At 36.8% G+C, this 18,640-nt stretch overlaps 1 protein-coding gene across 13 annotated transcripts in view; it reads right to left on the bottom strand.

Annotated features, from left to right (window-relative positions):
* Positions 1-18,640, bottom strand: part of CACNA2D1 (calcium voltage-gated channel auxiliary subunit alpha2delta 1) — a 526,916-nt gene that overhangs the window by 392,324 nt on the left and 115,952 nt on the right. For all 13 annotated transcript variants that reach the window (XR_005217008.1, XR_005217009.1, XR_005217010.1 and 10 more), the window contains exon 3: positions 3,320-3,436. Coding sequence is in view for 10 of the 13 variants with exons in the window: in XM_037836528.1 (XP_037692456.1) it covers positions 3,320-3,436 (117 nt within the window). In the remaining 3 variants the exon portion in view is untranslated. The remainder of the gene's footprint in view (positions 1-3,319; positions 3,437-18,640) is intronic.

An 18,640-nucleotide genomic window follows, 5' to 3' on the forward strand; every position in this document is an offset into this window, starting at 1 on the left:
TTAATATGGTTGTCACCCCGAGTATAAGCTTTCAACAGAAACAGAAATAAATTAATAATGCCATCTTGCATCCATTTAGAGGATGCACCTTTTTTTCAATTAGCCTCAAAATATTTCTCTTCTAAATAATGTGTCTTCTATTTCTGTAGAATCAAAGAAGTGAAATGAAGAACTTAGTTTGAAAACAAAAATTCATCTTTCTCTCTCACATACACACCTGGCTGATTCTACATTTAATTAGTCATTGTGATGAGGTTACTTCAGTTAATGTGTGGCCCACCTCAATCAGTATAGGTCTTGATGTTATTACTGGAGTCCTTTATAAGTGAAATGAAACTCAGACACAGAGAGAGGAAACCTCTGAAAGAAGACACTGAAATTCAATGGAAACTGTAAGAGAAGGGAGAGGCCAGAAGAGCCTGCCATGTGCCTTGCCATGTGAGAAGCTAAGGACCAAAGATTGACAGCAGACAGCCAAGGAATGCCACAGTCATTGTGTCTTCTCTATTCTGCCATTATGCATGTAAAACAGTCACTGATCCCCCCAGGACTCAACTAATGCACCAGGTGTATTGAGTTTCAATTCCAAATGATAAAAAAGAAATCTCAGTAGATTTCCGTGTTGACCCAATTAACGCAGCATACAACTTTTTCCATGGTACTTTGATATCCAGATCACCTGCCTCCTACACTTGGAGGAAAAATGTAAGTTGATGAAGTCAATATAAATGGAATCATTTCAGCTGTCACCAGAATATTTTTCACTTTGTATACTTAAGTAGAAAGTACCTTATTTTGTTACGCAAATTTTCATTGCAAATACACTTCACATCACCAAATGACACTTCAAAATTTTATTCACATCCCCAAAATTGAAGTAATAATGCTGTGCATATTCCAGTCATGAAAGTTGGTCTTACCTTGAATTCCTCACGGTTATTTACAAAAAAAAATATTAAATTTTTCATCTTCTAGCATTATGTCATACCAGATGTTACAAAGAACTTTTAATTTCTTAGGCTGCTTAAAGCAAATACCATGAAATGGGTTGGCTTCAACAATGGGAAGTTATTCATTACAGTTTTGAGGTCAGGGAAATGTCCAAATCAGCTCATCAAGGCAATGCTTTCTTCCCCAAAGACTAGCTGTCAGCAATCCTTGGCTCTCAGCCACATTGCAAGACACATGGCGGCGTCTGCTGGTCTCTCCCTTCTCTTCCAGGTTTTATTTTTTTCAGCTTTTTGCTTCCATGATTTTCTCTCTTTCCTTTCTCTCTCCTCTCTCTCTTCTCTCTTCTCTCTTCTCTCTCCCTCTCCCTCTCTCCCTGTATTCATTCTATTAATAAAGGATTCCAGTAATAGGATAAATTCCATCCTAAATGAGGTGGGTCACACTTTAACTGAGGTAGTCTCATCAAAAGATCCTACTTACAATGGGTTTATACCCACAGGAAAGGATTTGATTTAAGAATATATTTTTCTGGGGAACAGACAGCTTCAAATCATCACAGAATCTTCATGCTATACTACAAGATCCTGGATAGTACAGGAAATGCAATTTTATAAAGATTTTAAGGCCAAAGAAAACAAGGAAATTTCTGAGAGCCAAGATACATAGAAAATATTTTAAACTGAAAATATGAACAATGAGTATTAAGTAAATAGGAAATTCAGACTCATCCTGGGGACAAATACCCATAATTGCAGAGATCTAAAGGGGAGCTAAACTTAAATGCTAGCATTATAGCTAACAAAAGATGTATAAAAACTTTATGAAGAAATTTTTAAAACTTTACTGAATAGCATGCAACCTTGCTAAATGGAAAGAATATCATGGTTATAAGTAGACAAAATACCAGAAAGAGAGCAATTCTTATCAGTTTGATCTGATTCAATACAATACCAATTAAAATCCCAATAGGGATTTCCCTGGATAATTACAAGATGAATCTAAAATTTAAATAAAGGGTGAAAGTTCAAGAATACTCAAGATCCCCCTGAGAAAGGACATAGTGGAGGCTTGGCATACCAGATATCTAGTTTGATAATTAGAGCTCCTTGGGGGAAACAGTCTAAAACTATATACTAACACTAGTTCCAGATGGGTTAAATTCTTAAATGTGAAAGAAAAAACCTGGAATCCTTTAGAATAAATTATTTAACAAAATTTTCATAGCTTCAGAATAGGGAAAGATTTTTTAAACAAATAGATACCCAAAATACTAATAATTAAAAGAGAGTTGACTTTGATTATATTAAAATTAAGAAGTTATCTCATCAAAATTCTCCATAAAGATAGTAAAAGAATAACTTACAAATTGAAGAAAGACATTTGTATCAAATATAACTACAAGGAATTACCATCAAGAATCTATAACCTACAAATCAACTGAAAAAGTAAAAGTGCACAAAAGATACAAACAGATATACACTGAAGAGGAAACAAGAATGGTGAATGAATATATACCAAGATGTCTTAATAATAAGCAGAGGTACCATTTTAGATTCATTTGATTATCTATAAATAAGATATCTGACATTGTCAAATATGACCAGGATGTGGAACAATAGGGACTTTTATATGCTGCTAGTGGAAGTCTAAACTGATACAGCTATTTTAGAAAACAATTATTATAATTTTGAAAAGCTGACTTTGTGCATCCCCTACAATCCAACAAGTCTAGGTATGACCCTAGAGAAATTCTTGCACATGTATTCCAGGAGACTTGTTCAAGAAAATTCATAGTAGCATCCATCTGGAAATATGCATTACCAAAGAGAATGAATAAGTAGACTGAGATATATCTTGAATATAAATGAATTAAAGCTAAGCACAACTATGCAGATAAACACACAAACATAATGTGGATGGAGGAAAGCAAGTCACTGAAGACTACAATGTGATAAGAAAAGAAGCAAACTAAATACCTTGTTTAGCAAACACTTATGTGATTAGGGAAGTACTATAGGCAGTCTAAAGATTCAAGAATATTCTGGATTTTTTGTTTTATGCTAGATTTAAACATGTTTTATTTCATTATTATGCATCATTACTTACATATGCATAAGCATACCTATGTATCAAATATGTTATTCCCTTCATATCAAAATTCCTAATACATAAAAATAAACTAATAATTAGCAATAAGCTGATTATTTAGACTCACAACATCATATCCATTTTTTATTATCACATTAGGTAAAACAATTACCAAGTTAAAGAAAGTGTACAAAAGATTGCATCCAAATCCAAGCATGAAAAATAAATAATAGATAAGTAACGGGAAATTATAAAATAAGTAGATCCAAACTACACTCACCACTAGGGCTTTAGACCTGTTGCTTAGAAGTTTCTCAATGTCCCTGGCTGCAATTTCCACCAGCTGGCGTGCATTATTTGGTTCCACAGTATATAAATCTTGGTATTTCTCATAAATCTGTGTGAGGAGAAAAGAAAATGAGAACAATAATTGCTTATTTGGTTCCCAAGGACACACTAGAATGTATTTTAAAACTACAACCACCACCCTTTTTTTTCCCTCCATTTTGAACTTTTTGGAGTTTAAATGTGTCACTAAAAAACAGATAAATATAAATTTGCTATAAGACCACCAGCCCACCAAAATAAAAGATCATGTTAACAGTTGCAAAAGATCTTGTACCACATGGATTTGTGTGTAGTTTTGTGGGTTGATGCTCTACCCCAACATCAAAACCTGGCATTAACTGCCATCAGTTTCAAAGAAAAAGGGAAACCATTCTAGATAATAGAAAGGGGAGCGTTGAAGTATGGGAGATCAAACCAGGAGGGTGTCTATGGGGTGAACAAAGATAGAAGGAAAGGAAATGCAACAGAGAATGTATTCAGGGAGATATTCTAGTGCTCTACCTCCCTGCAAAAACTGAGGTTCAAATATGTGCTAGTAAAACTTATAAAATAGGGATGTGTGTGTGTGTGTGTGTGTGTGTGTGTGTGTGCATGTGTGAGAGAGAAAGAAAGATAACTAAGTTGCTGCTAAAGCTCACCTAGAAGACACAGGGCACTTCACCAGCACAGAATGGTGATCTTTATTAAAACTTTGGTTAACATTGTTATGCTGTTTTTTTTTAATCAAATTGAATTTTTTTAAAAAACCAATGTGTATCAAACTATACTCTGTATAAGCTAGGTAGCTAAGGCAAAACTCGCTACATTTTGGCTCACCTCACGGTCTGTGGAAGGATTTCCCTACAGTGCCATAAGCTGCACCTGGTTAACAGGGCCTGTAATATGCACCCTGCAGGAGAGGAAGAATTAAAGGAGGGGGTGGAAAAAAAACACAACCCAGAGTGGTCATGTTTGTGGCTGAAGTTCTGCGCTTGGGAAGGAAATCCCTCATGCATCCAACAGATGGGTTACACATGCATGACTAACCCATCTTTGAAAGCCAGGGCCTGGCAGGTTTCTACTGTCTTGTGAGAAATGAATCCAGGCACAACCAGGAACCAGTTCAACCCTGCTTTTTTTCTGGCAGAATTCGAGCCTTCTGCTTTACTACCAACAGGTTTTAAAGCCTGGTCCTGGCTGAACACGATGTCACCAGTGAACATTGGCTTTAAATGGACACAGATCAGATATACATGCTAACATTTCCTTATTACAGAACTTGTAGGTTGAATTAATTATCATTTTTTATTTAATTGACTAAAAATCAACACTTTACCAGAAAGGGGAAATGTTCGGTTGTATATATGAAACTAGAATTAAAAAAAAAAAAAAAAAAAAAAAAAAAAAAATCCCTGGAACTGCACAACACAGACAGTGAACCTTAAGTTAAACCATGGACTATAATAGTATAGTAATTAAAATGTGCTATTATTAATTGTAACAAATATACCATTGCAAAGTGTTAATGATAGGGTGGTGTATGGGACTCCTGTATTTTATGCATGATTGTTCTATAAATCCACAAAAAAACTTATCCAATTAAAAAAAAAAAAAAGACAAAGAAACAAAGACTGTAAAAAGATTTAAATTTTAATTTATTCAAACTATGAAGTTCCTCATATTTATCTGAACTTTAACCTTGTAGACTTTCATTGCAACTATTTGATTCAAGGAACATTCATTTAGTCATATAAAATTCCCATATTTGATTTCATCCAGGTTTCCTGTGTACTACTGGATTGCTTATGCTTCCTGCTCAGGGCAGATTACCAAATCCTATTCTAAAAGACCCAGGTTATCCATGAAGAACTAGATCCAAACCAAAGATCTCTGTTCATTTCAGCCTAAGATGAGACCCAAGAACATGAAATCCTGAATAGATTAATTGATTTGGGGCACAGATATATATACCTCAACATCACTTTGATACAGCATATTTAGTTCTTTGCAGTAAAACCAATACAGCTAATGATTGTGAAATGTAGCTGTGCTTTGTACCATTAATAGTTTGTTCATTTCTTTATGAAGTCTGACCTCCTTCCTGTGGTATAGGGAATACAATATACTTCATAGTTAATGGAGATTAGTTCAGGATGTGCAATATGTACTTCACATAATGCATTACAGATAATGTCATTTATTATGTAACTACCTACATACCCCTGGAAAATTTACTAGGCATTTTTAAAGAATGAATCTATTGTAAATCAAAACAATTTATTTCAAGTATATACATTTCTCCTCAAATATACAGAGAAGACTTTCCTGAATTCTGTTTCTAGAGTAATTTTTAAATATTTAAGAAATAAAAAAAAAATCTAACACACATTAACTTTAAATAAATGAAGTCTAATGTAAATATTCTGCTGTAGTTTTTATATTTAAAAAATGACATCTGAAATGTTTTCTTTGGCAATAAAAATGAATTAAAATTATATCTGCACCACCAAAAGAACTAACTCTTGCTTCTGGTTTCAAAATAAAAGGTATTTTGAAAATCTTTCAAAAAAGTCTCCTGATATATGTTTAGTAAATAATTTTTAGAATAGAAGGTTTCACATGAATTTTTAAAATTATACAATAATTTTCATAATGTACATGTATTTTAATTCCATCCACTACTAAAATAAGCCACTCTTCTCCAATAATTAATTATTTATCTATTTTAAACACTACTTTAAGTCTCTTTTCTATTTCCTAGGGTTTTTTGTTTTGTTTTGTTTTTTAAAAATAATTTTCTGTTTTATCATTTTATTCAGTTTCTTTTCTGAAGGAAAAATGGTATGGTGAAAATAATAAGAGATCTGGGCACCAGATAGATCCCTGTTCCAATCACATATCAACTCTTCACAAGCTGGGTGACGTTGACCTTCATTTTTCCTGCTATAAAATGTAGCATACATATAGAATTCAAGACAAGACGTTTTCTCTCCTGCATTGCTTTAGTTGTACTTTAGTTTTCCTATAGTTCAAGTCCTCTCACTGCCTTCTTTGACACAGGTCTTAAAAAGAATAGTCTTAGAATGTTCATTCTTTACTTCTTACAATCTTAACTACTCGCTTTAATGTTCTTTCCCCATTACATTCACAGATCAAGATGTGCTGTGATCACAACATAGGTTATGTTTTTCCTTACTTTTTTACTGTAAACTTCTTTCTAAATCTCTTTGCTTTAATGAAAGTCCAAGATTTCAAGATAATTTTCAAACTTTAGTAAATATGTAGCATTTTAAAATAACCTTCAATGTAATATCTACAAAGTGACAACACTCATTGATATAATTTCTTAAAAATCATTTCTAAAAACTCTTTTTGGAAACTATAATGCTTACAACATGCCATGGATAACACATACACCTTGGAGGAGCTTACTGAAAACTACATATGCTTCCAAGTTTTGGATGACCTAGAAGATTTTTATTACCAATCACTTTTAGGAACTCTATAACAATCTGCTAGTTGCTTCACATACATATATCATTTATTCACTTTAAGAAATCTAGAAAACTACATTACATTAATGAGAACAGTGGGATTCAGGTTTTGGACTTTCAGAGTAGAGGAAATCTGAATGCCATTTTACATCATGAAGAAGCAAATCATTGCCCAAAGCAGCAAAGGTGACAGTGGTGGTGTGTCATGTTTAGGCAAAGGTCTGCAGTGCTACTCCATCCCCAAATCTCCCCTGGCTACAGCAGGCTTGGAGATATGGGAATATTTCAACAGTCACTTAGAGGAATGAGAAAGGTAGGTGAGAATTAAGGGTCTGTATGTCTGCCAGTGTTGAGGACCTGCCTCAGGTTAGGATACAAGGATCTCAAAGCAGAGGTTGAGAGATGGACATTGGAAAGCAGAGGTCGAGCTCAAGGATAATAGTGAGGAACCAGCCAGAACTGAGGGCCTGAGGCAGCCTGAGACGGCCAAGTTCCTATTAACAATCATGCTCAATGTCTATGTGAAGAGAACAGCAGAGACCAAGCACACCAGACACCTTCTCACCTAAGTTTCCCATTGCACCCAGAAGCCAAGGAGCCAAGTCAAGAACAATAATGAATATTCTGACAGAGTTCAAATCTGTAATTGACAAATTCCTTAATGGACCCCAAAGGCTGTTCGGAACTGAAAGAGACTAACCTTGAAGTATGAGATTTTTTTTTCCCTCCTGGGGAACTGCAGCTCATAAGCATATTAAGTTCCCTAAAGAGAAACAATCAAATTTCTGCATATTAAACCTTAAGTATACCAATTCTGACAAGACCCCCTCCATCCCCTGCCACTGCTATCACTTGCACATTTACTTCCCTCCCATGGAACATGCTGCAAACAAGCAATCAGGATCCCTGCCATGCCCATAGCCTTCTTTCTCAGGGAAATTTGCCCCTTTGAAAGCCACTGCTGGAAGGGGAGCCCTAGAGGTTTCCTTGTACATGGGTGACAGTATTCTAATGTATGACCTTGTCATTCCCTGGTCCCTAGTTAATCCTATCAGTACTTATATCAGACATACGTGGCCTGTGAGGTAGCCAGGTACAAAAGATCTGTACAAACAATAATAACAAGACGACCCAATCAAGTTCTTTCAACATAGGATAATAGTTATTTTCAGATAAATTTAACAGTGTTAGGCAGAATATGACCCCTCCCCCCCCACCACCACCAAAGATATCCACATCCTCATCCATGGAACTTGTGAACATGTTATGTTTCAGGGCAAAGTGGAATTCGTTTGCAGATGGAATTAAGATTACCAATCAGGTGACCTTAAAATAAGAAAACTATCCTGGATTGTCCACAAGGGCCCAACATAATCACAAACATCCTTAAAAGTAGAAAAATGAGATGTGCTATGGAAGAGAGAACCAGAGAAATGCAGCATGAGAAAGACTTGGCCCAACACTGCTGACTTTGAAGATGGATCTTCAGAACTCTAAGATAATAAATCTGTGTTGCTTGAAGCCAATAAGGTTATGGTAACTTGTCACAAAAGCAATAGAAAACCAATAGGAGTTTAGTGGAATCTGGAAGTAACAGTCAGAAGGTAAAGAGAAATTATGAGATAGAAGAATAAGGGAGAGGATTTCATCTCTAGTTGTGTGAAAGAAAGGCAGAAATCGAGATGACGTCAGCCATGTCTTGGCCCTGGAAAGCCTTTCCCTGCCCACCTATGTACGAAACACCTTGAGTTCTTACGGGGACCCAGGCTTTTTCAGAGTTCCCTTGAATTTGGCACTGGTACTTTCTATGAGTAGTTCTACAATTAGCTCCCATCACTTGAATGATTCACTACTCCCAAAAATAAAAATACTAACAAAGATCCTAAGCTTTGAAAGTTGTAATCAACTGAACAGAATTTTTTAACCACTATTTTTCATTTCATTAGTCACTAAATTCTGATGAATAGGAAAGGTGAGCTCTATTACGAAAAATGGATAATTTCTGCTAGGCTTTAGGAATTTATGAAATTAGCTCATTATTATGTTTACAGTTGTGTGGGATTCTGAGACGAATGTCTAGACAGAAAAGCTAAAAATATAAAAATAGAAGATGTGCACATATTATATAAAATAGAGATGAATTAGATGAATAAATATCATTCCATCTCATAATAAAGACATGGAACTAAAAGAAAATATAGGGTCAATCTCCCTACTCTCGTTCTAATTTCACTGTCTTTATTGGCTAACAGGAATTAATTCTTCAATATATCTTCAATATATATTCAACACTAATGCCGGCTGGAAAATAGATTCATTGTCACCTCACCTATATTAGATACCTAAAAAATCAATTCACTTAATTTTAGTTGAATTTAGCAACGCGGGATGGTTTGTCTGTGGATTACTATTTTCTCCATTAAATGTTCGTTCGGCTTTTGAACTACTTGTTCCCTAGCAACTGAGAATATCTTGTTTCTAAAAAGGTGTATTAACACAAAAGAATGATACAGTGTTCTCTCCTGGTCATCTTCAAGGATCAAAGTTCCCTTAACTAAAGAAACATTTTACAATGATTCAAAAGTATAGTGAAGTCTTTCTTTTTGTTTATCGTTAAGTCTCATCATCATCTAAGCTGGCCACTATAGAGATACTGAGAAATTTGAAAATGCCTTCATCTAACGTAAAGAGTGTAACTAGTGGAGGCGGGGCAAGATGGCAGACTGGTGAGCTGTAAGTTTTAGTTACTCCTCCAGGAAAGTAGGTAAAAAGCCAGGAACTGCGTGGACTGGACACCACAGAGCAATCTGTCTTTGGGCATACTTCATACAACACTCATGAAAACGTGGAACTGCTGAGATCAGCGAAATCTGTAAGTTTTTGCGGCCAGGGGACCCGCGCCCCTCCCTGCCAGGCTCAGTCCCGGGGGAGGAGGGGCTGTCAGCTCCGGGAAGGAGAAGGGAGAATTGCAGTGGCTGCTCTTACCAGAAACTCATTCTACTGATTCAAACTCCAACCATAGATAGACTGAGACCAGACACCAGAGACTCTGAGAGCAGCCAGCCCAGCAGAGAGGAGACAGGCATAGAAAAAAAACAACACGAAAAACTCCAAAATAAAGCAGAGGATTTTTGGAGTTCTGGTGAACACAGAAAGGGGAAGGGCGGAGCTCAGGCCTTGAGGCGCATATGCAAATCCCGAAGAAAAGCTGATCTCTCTGCCCTGTGGACCTTTCCTTAATGGCCCTGGTTGCTTTGTCTATTAGCATTTCAATAACCCATTAGATCTCTGAGGAGGGCCCTTTTTTTTTTTTTTTTTTTTTTTTTAAATCCTTTTTTCTTTTTCTAAAACAATTACTCTAAGAAGCCTCAATACAGAAAGCTTCAAAGAATTGCAATTTGGGCATGTCAAGTCAAGAGCAGAACTAAGAGAGCTCTGAGACAAAAGGCAATAATCCAGTGGCTGACGAAAATTCACTAAACAACACAACTTCCCAAGAAAAGGGGGGTGTCCGCTCACAGCCACCATCCTGGTGGACAGGAAACACTCCTGCCCATCGCCAGCCCCATAGCCCAGAGCTGCCCCAGACAACCCAGTGTGACGGAAGTGCTTCAAATAACAGGCACACACCACAAAACTGGGCGTGGACATTAGCCTTCCCTGCAACCTCAGCTGAATGTCCCAGAGCTGGGAAGGTGGAGCAGTGTGAATTAACAAAGCCCCATTCAGCCATCATTTGAGCAGACTGGGAGCCTCCCTACACAGCCCAGCAGCCCAGAACTGCCCTGGGGGGACGGCACTCACCTGTGACATAGCACAGTCATCCCTCAACAGAGGACCCGGGGTGCACAGCCTGGAAGAGGGGCCCACTTGCAAGTCTCAGGAGCCATACGCCAATACCAAAGACTTGTGGGTCAGTGGCAGAGACAAACTGTGGCAGGACTGAACTGAAGGATTAGACTATTGCAGCAGCTTTAAAACTCTAGGATCATCAGGGAGATTTGATTGTTAGGGCCACCCCCCTCCCCGACTGCCCAGAAACACGCCCCACATACAGGGCAGGCAACACCAACTACACACGCAAGCTTGGTACACCAATTGGGCCCCACAAGACTCACTCCCCCACTCACCAAAAAGGCTAAGCAGGGGAGAACTGGCTTGTGGAGAACAGGTGGCTCGTGGACGCCACCTGCTGGTTAGTTAGAGAAAGTGTACTCCACGAAGCTGTAGATCTGATAAATTAGAGATAAGGACTTCAATAGGTCTACAAACCCTAAAAGAACCCTATCAAGTTCAGCAAATGCCACGAGGCCAAAAACAACAGAAAATTATAAAGCATATGAAAAAACCAGACGATATGGATAACCCAAGCCCAAGCACCCAAATCAAAAGACCAGAAGAGACACAGCACCTAGAGCAGCTACTCAAAGAACTAAGATGAACAATGAGACCATAGTACGGGATATGAAGGAAATCAAGAAGACCCTAGAAGAGCATAAAGAAGACATTGCAAGACTAAATAAAAAAATGGATGATCTTATGGAAATTAAAGAAACTGTTGACCAAATTAAAAAGATTCTGGACACTCATAGTACAAGACTAGAGGAAGTTGAACAACGAATCAGTGACCTCGAAGATGACAGAATGGAAAATGAAAGCATAAAAGAAGGAATGGGGAAAAAAATTGAAAAAATCGAAATGGACCTCAGGGATATGATAGATAATATGAAACGTCCAAATATAAGACTCATTGGTGTCCCAGAAGGGGAAGAAAAGGGTAAAGGTCTAGGAAGACTATTCAAAGAAATTGTTGGGGAAAACTTCCCAAATCTTCTAAGCAACATAAATACACAAATCATAAATGCTCAGCGAACTCCAAATAGAATAAATCCAAAAAAACCCACTCCGAGACATATACTGATCACACTGTCAAACATAGAAGAGAAGGAGCAAGTTCTGAAAGCAGCAAGAGAAAAGCAATTCACCACATACAAAGGAAACAGCATAAGACTAAGTAGTGACTACTCAGCAGCCACCATGGAGGCGAGAAGGCAGTGGCACGATATATTTAAAATTCTGAGTGAGAGGAATTTCCAGCCAAGAATACTTTATCCAGCAAAGCTCTCCTTCAATTTGAGGGAGAGCTTAAATTTTTCACAGACAAAGAAATGCTGAGAGAATTTGCTAACAAGAGACCTGCCCTACTGGAGATACTCAAGGGAGCCCTACAGACAGAGAAACAAAGACAGGACAGAGAGACTTGGAGAAAGGTTCAGTACTAAAGAGATTCGGTATGGGTACAATAAAGGATATTAATAGAGAGAGGGAAAAATATGGCAAACATAATCCAAAGGATAAGATGGCCGATTCAAGAAATGCCTTCACGGTTTTAACGTTGAATGTAAATGGATTAAACTCCCCAATTAAAAGATATAGATTCGCAGAATGGATCAAAAAAAATGAACCATCAATATGTTGCATACAAGAGACTCATCTTAGACACAGGGACACAAAGAAACTGAAAGTGAAAGGATGGAAAAAAATATTTCATGCAAGCTACAGCCAAAAGAAAGCAGGTGTAGCAATATTAATCTCAGATAAAATAGACTTCAAATGCAGGGATGTTTTGAGAGACAAAGAAGGCCACTACATACTAATAAAAGGGGCAATTCAGCAAGAAGAAATAACAATCGTAAATGTCTATGCACCCAATCAAGGTGCCACAAAATACATGAGAGAAACACTGGCAAAACTAAAGGAAGCAATTGATGTTTCCACAATAATTGTGGGAGACTTCAACACATCACTCTCTCCTATAGAGAGATCAACCAGACAGAAGACCAATAAGGAAATTGAAAACCTAAACAATCTGATAAATGAATTAGATTTAACAGACATATACAGGACATTACATCCCAAATCACCAGGATACACATACTTTTCTAGTGCTCACGGAACTTTCTCCAGAATAGATCATATGCTGGGACATAAAACAAGCCTCAATAAATTTAAAAAGATTGAAATTATTCAAAGCACATTCTCTGACCACAATGGAATACAATTAGAAGTCAATAACCATCAGAGACTTAGAAAATTCACAAATACCTGGAGGTTAAACAACACACTCCTAAACAATCAGTGGGTTAAAGAAGAAATAGCAAGAGAAATTGTTAAATATATACAGACGAATGAAATGAGAACACAACATACCAAAACCTATGGGATGCAGCGAAAGCAGTGCTAAGGGGGAAATTTATAGCACTAAACGCATATATTAAAAAGGAAGAAAGAGCCAAAATCAAAGAACTAATGGATCAACTGAAGAAGCTAGAAAATGAACAGCAAACCAATCCTAAACCAAGTAGAAGAAAAGAAATAACAAGGATTAAAGCAGAAATAAATGACATAGAGAACAAAAAAACAATAGAGAGGATAAATATCACCAAAAGTTGGTTCTTTGAGAAGATCAACAAGATTGACAAGCCCCTAGCTAGACTGACAAATCAAAAAGAGAGAAGACCCATATAAACAAAATAATGAATGAAAAAGGTGACATAACGCAGATCCTGAAGAAATTAAAAAAATTATAAGAGGATATTATGAACAACTGTATGGCAACAAACTGGATAATGTAGAAGAAATGGACAATTTCCTGGACACATATGAACAACCTAGACTGACCAGAGAAGAAATAGAAGACCTCAACCAACCCATCACAAGCAAAGAGATCCAATCAGTCATCAAAAATCTTCCCACAAATAAATGCCCAGGGCCAGATGGCTTCACAGGGGAATTCTACCAAACTTTCCAGAAAGAACTGACACCAATCTTACTCAAACTCTTTCAAAACATTGAAAAAAATGGAACACTACCTAACTCATTTTATGAAGCTAACATCAATCTAATACCAAAACCAGGCAAAGATGCTACAAAAAAGGAAAACTACCGGCCAATCTCCCTAATGAATATAGATGCAAAAATCCTCAACAAAATACTTGCAAATCGAATCCAAAGACACATTAAAAAAATCATACACCATGACCAAGTGGGGTTCATTCCAGGCATGCAAGGATGGTTCAACATAAGAAAAACAATCAATGTATTACAACACATTAAAAACTCGAAAGGGAAAAATCAATTGACCATCTCAATAGATGCTGAAAAAGGATTTGACAAAATCCAACATCCCTTTTTGATACAAACACTTCAAAAGGTAGGAATTGAAGGAAACTTCCTCAACATGATAAAGAGCATATATGAAAAACCCACAGCCAGCATAGTACTCAATGGTGAGAGACTGAAATCCTTCCCTCTAAGATCAGGAACAAGACAAGGATGCCCGCTGTCACCACTGTTATTCAACATTGTGCTGGAAGTGCTAGCCAGGGCAATCCGGCAAGACAAAGAAATAAAAGGCATCCAAATTGGAAAAGAAGAAGTAAAACTGTCATTGTTTGCAGATGATATGATCTTATATCTAGAAAACCCTGAGAAATCAACGATACACCTACTAGAGCTAATAAACAAATTTAGCAAAGTAGCGGGATACAAGATTAATGCACATAAGTCAGTAATGTTTCTATATGCTAGAAATGAACAAACTGAAGAGACACTCAAGAAAAAGATACCATTTTCAATAGCAACTAAAAAAATCAAGTACCTAGGAATAAACTTAACCAAAGATGTAAAAGACCTATACAAAGAAAACTACATAACTCTACTAAAAGAAATAGAAGGGGACCTTAAAAGATGGAAAAATATTCCATGTTCATGGATAGGAAGGCTAAATGTCATTAAGATGTCAATTCTACCCAAACTCATCTACAGATTCAATGCAATCCCAATCAAAATTCCAACAACCTACTTTGCAGACTTGGAAAAGCTAGTTATCAAATTTATTTGGAAAGGGAAGATGCCTCGAATTGCTAAAGACACTCTAAAAAAGAAAAACGAAGTGGGAGGACTTACACTCCCTGACTTTGAAGCTTATTATAAAGCCACAATTTGTCAAAACAGCATGGTACTGGCACAAAGATAGACATATAGATCAATGGAATCGAATTGAGAATTCAGAGGTAGACCCTCAGATCTATGGCCGACTGATCTTTGATAAGGCCCCCAAAGTCACCGAACTGAGCCATAATGGTCTTTTCAACAAATGGGGCTGGGAGAGTTGGATATCCATATCCAAAAGAATGAAAGAGGACCCCTACCTCACCCCCTACACAAAAATTAACTCAAAATGGACCAAAGATCTCAATATAAAAGAAAGTACCATAAAACTCCTAGAAGATAATGTAGGAAAACATCTTCAAGACCTTGTATTAGGAGGCCACTTCCTAGACTTTACACCCAAAGCACAAGCAACAAAAGAGAAAATAGATAAATGGGAACTCCTCAAGCTTAGAAGTTTCTGCACCTCAAAGGAATTTCTCAAAAAGGTAAAGAGGCAGCCAACTCAATGGGAAAAAATTTTTGGAAACCATGTATCTGACAAAAGACTGGTATCTTGCATATACAAAGAAATCCTACAACTCAATGACAATAGTACAGACAGACCAATTATAAAATGGGCAAAAGATATGAAAAGACAGTTCTCTGAAGAGGAAATACAAATGGCCAAGAAACACATGAAAAAATGTTCAGCTTCACTAGCTATTAGAGAGATGCAAATTAAGACCACAATGAGATACCATCTAACACCGGTTAGAATGGCTGCCATTAAACAAACAGGAAACTACAAATGCTGGAGGGGATGTGGAGAAATTGGAACTCTTATTCATTGTTGGTGGGACTGTATAATGGTTCAGCCACTCTGGAAGTCAGTCTGGCGGTTCCTTAGAAAACCAGATATAGAGCTACCATTCGATCCATCGATTACACTTCTCGGTATATACCCGGAAGATCGGAAAGCAGTGACACGAACAGATATCTGCACGCCAATGTTCATAGCAGCATTATTCACAATTGCCAAGAGATGGAAACAACCCAAATGTCCTTCAACAGATGAGTGGATAAATAAAATGTGGTATATACACACGATGGAATACTACGCGGCAGTAAGAAGGAACGATCTGGTGAAACATATGACAACATGGATGAACCTTGAAGACATAATGCTGAGCGAAATAAGCCAGGCACAAAAAGAGAAATATTATATGCTACCACTAATGTGAACTTTGAAAATGTAAAACAAATGGTTTATAATGTAGAATGTAGGGGAACTAGCAGTAGAGAGCAATTAAGGAAGGGGGGAACAATAATCCAAGAAGAACAGATAAGCTATTTAACGTTCTGGGGATGCCCAGAAATGACTATGGTCTGTTAATTTCTGATGGATGTAGTAGGAACAAGTTCACTGAAATGTTGCTATATTATGTAACTTTCTTGGGGTAAAGTAGGAACATGTTGGAAGTTAAGCAGTTATCTTAGGTTAGTTGTCTTTTTCTTACTCCCTTGTTATGGTCTCTTTGAAATGTTCTTTTATTGTATGTTTGTTTTCTTTTTAACTTTTTTTTTCATACAGTTGATTTAAAAAAGAAGGGAAAGTTAAAAAAAAAAAAAAGAAAGAAAAAAGACAAACACGGAAAAAAAAAAAAAAGATGTAGTGCCCCCTTGAGGAGCCTGTGGAGAATGCAGGGGTATTCGCCTACCCCACCTCCATGGTTGCTAACATGACCACAGACATAGGGGACTGGTGGTTTGATGGGTTGAGCCCTCTACCATAAGTTTTACCCTTGGGAAGACGGTTGCTGCAAAGGAGAGGCTAGGCCTCCCTGTATTTGTGCCTAAGAGTCTCCTCCTGAATGCCTCTTTGTTGCTCAGATGTGGCCCTCTCTCTCTGGCTAAGCCAACTTGAAAGGTGAAATCACTGCCCTCCCCTCTACGTGGGATCAGACACCCAGGGAAGTGAATCTCCCTGGCAACGTGGAATATGACTCCCGGGGAGGAATGTAGACCCGGCATCGTGGGATGGAGAACATCTTCTTGACCAAAAGGGGGATGTGAAAGGAAATGAAATAAGCTTCAGTGGCAGAGAGATTCCAAAACGAGCCGAGAGATCACTCTGGTGGGCACTCTTACGCACACTTTAGACAACCTTTTTTAGGTTCTAAAGAATTGGGGTAGCTGGTGGTGGATACCTGAAACTATTAAACTACAACCCAGAACCCATGAATCTCGAAGACAGTTGTATAAAAATGTAGCTTATGAGGGGTGACAATGGGATTGGGAAAGCCATAAGGACCACACTCCCCTTTGTCTAGTTTATGGATGGATGTGTAGAAAAGTAGGGGAAGGAAACAAACAGACAAAGGTACCCAGTGTTCTTTTTTACTTCAATTGCTCTTTTTCACTCTAATTATTATTCTTGTTATTTTTGTGTGTGTGCTAATGAAGGTGTCAGGGATTGATTTAGGTGATGAATGTACAACTATGTAATGGTACTGTAAACAATCGAAAGTACAATTTGTTTTGTATGACTGCGTGGTATGTGAATATATCTCAATAAAATGATGATTAAAAAAAAAAAAAAAAAAAGAGTGTAACTAGTGACTCTAGACCCGAACTGATGTTAGAACATATTTTGCCAACAACAAAGATAATTTTTTTAAAACTCTACTTTCCTCCTTTGCAACTTAGTTGAGTTTAAAAAAAAAAAAAAAAAAGAATTTTACCACAAAAAAGTAAGCAATATTTTTCTAAGCAACCACCGATCTCTTCGAAATAAATTCTCCCCTCTTCCACCTTTAATTAAAGTAAGAAACAATGCAATCTTTTAAACAAGTCAAGCTTTCAAAATATCTTACTATATACTCTTTAATTTATTGCCAGCTGTTGTTTAACACAAGTTAGGTAAAAACTAATGCAAATACCAACTGCAGAAACCTATTAACCCAATGTAGTTTTGCATAAATTCATGAAGATTCAAGCAGTCATTTTGTAAGATGCATGGCACTGTATTAATGCTAATGAAGAAAGACATTTGAATCCCTGCATCTCCATTTTAAGTAAACTGTTACCTTAATTTTTTTTTCTTTCTCCTGTAACCTAGCTTTTGAGATAGAGATACTACTACCTTTGACATTTTTATGGTTGGAGGTTTTTATTTTGCTGTTTTAACAAGCATATGTAAACATATGTAACATATATTACTTAAATATCATGTTTATTATGTATTTTCTATTTCAGTTAGCCAGATTTTAAGCTCTAAGAGGACAGAGATGTTAGTCTGCTTTGTTTACTGGTACATGCACAACATATAATACACTGCCTGGCACACAGTAGGCATTCAATAAATAGTGGTTGCATGAATTAATGAATGGACATTGACACTGGTTACTGTTTCAGGTTTTGCTGGGAATATGAATGCTGACTCGTAACAAGTTCTTCCTTATATTTTAAAATCAAAATTTATTTTGATCCTACCAAAATAATAAGACTAGTTAAGTTGCTATGCAGCTAAGTAATGAAATACAACAGGACTCCTATACGCAAGTAGATCAGACTCTTAAAAATAGAGTAAATATCCATAATAAGGTAATGATCAATATGAGGAGGAATGTCAATGTTCAAAAGAAGAGATACAGAAACTTATGCTGTCAGAATTCAGAGGAAAGTAAAATCATATGGGATATAATAGTAAAAAAGATAGGAGTACAGTCATACTTGAGGAAACGTGATTTAAGGAGGGAGGAGAGAGATCAGACTGCATGTGATACAGGGAATTATTGGACAATAAAGTTCTTTAGGCAAATTGGTACTCAATTTTGGAGGGCTAG

The sequence above is a fragment of the Choloepus didactylus genome, chromosome 5 (genome assembly GCF_015220235.1).
Source record: "Choloepus didactylus isolate mChoDid1 chromosome 5, mChoDid1.pri, whole genome shotgun sequence".
Lineage (NCBI taxonomy): Eukaryota > Metazoa > Chordata > Mammalia > Pilosa > Megalonychidae > Choloepus > Choloepus didactylus.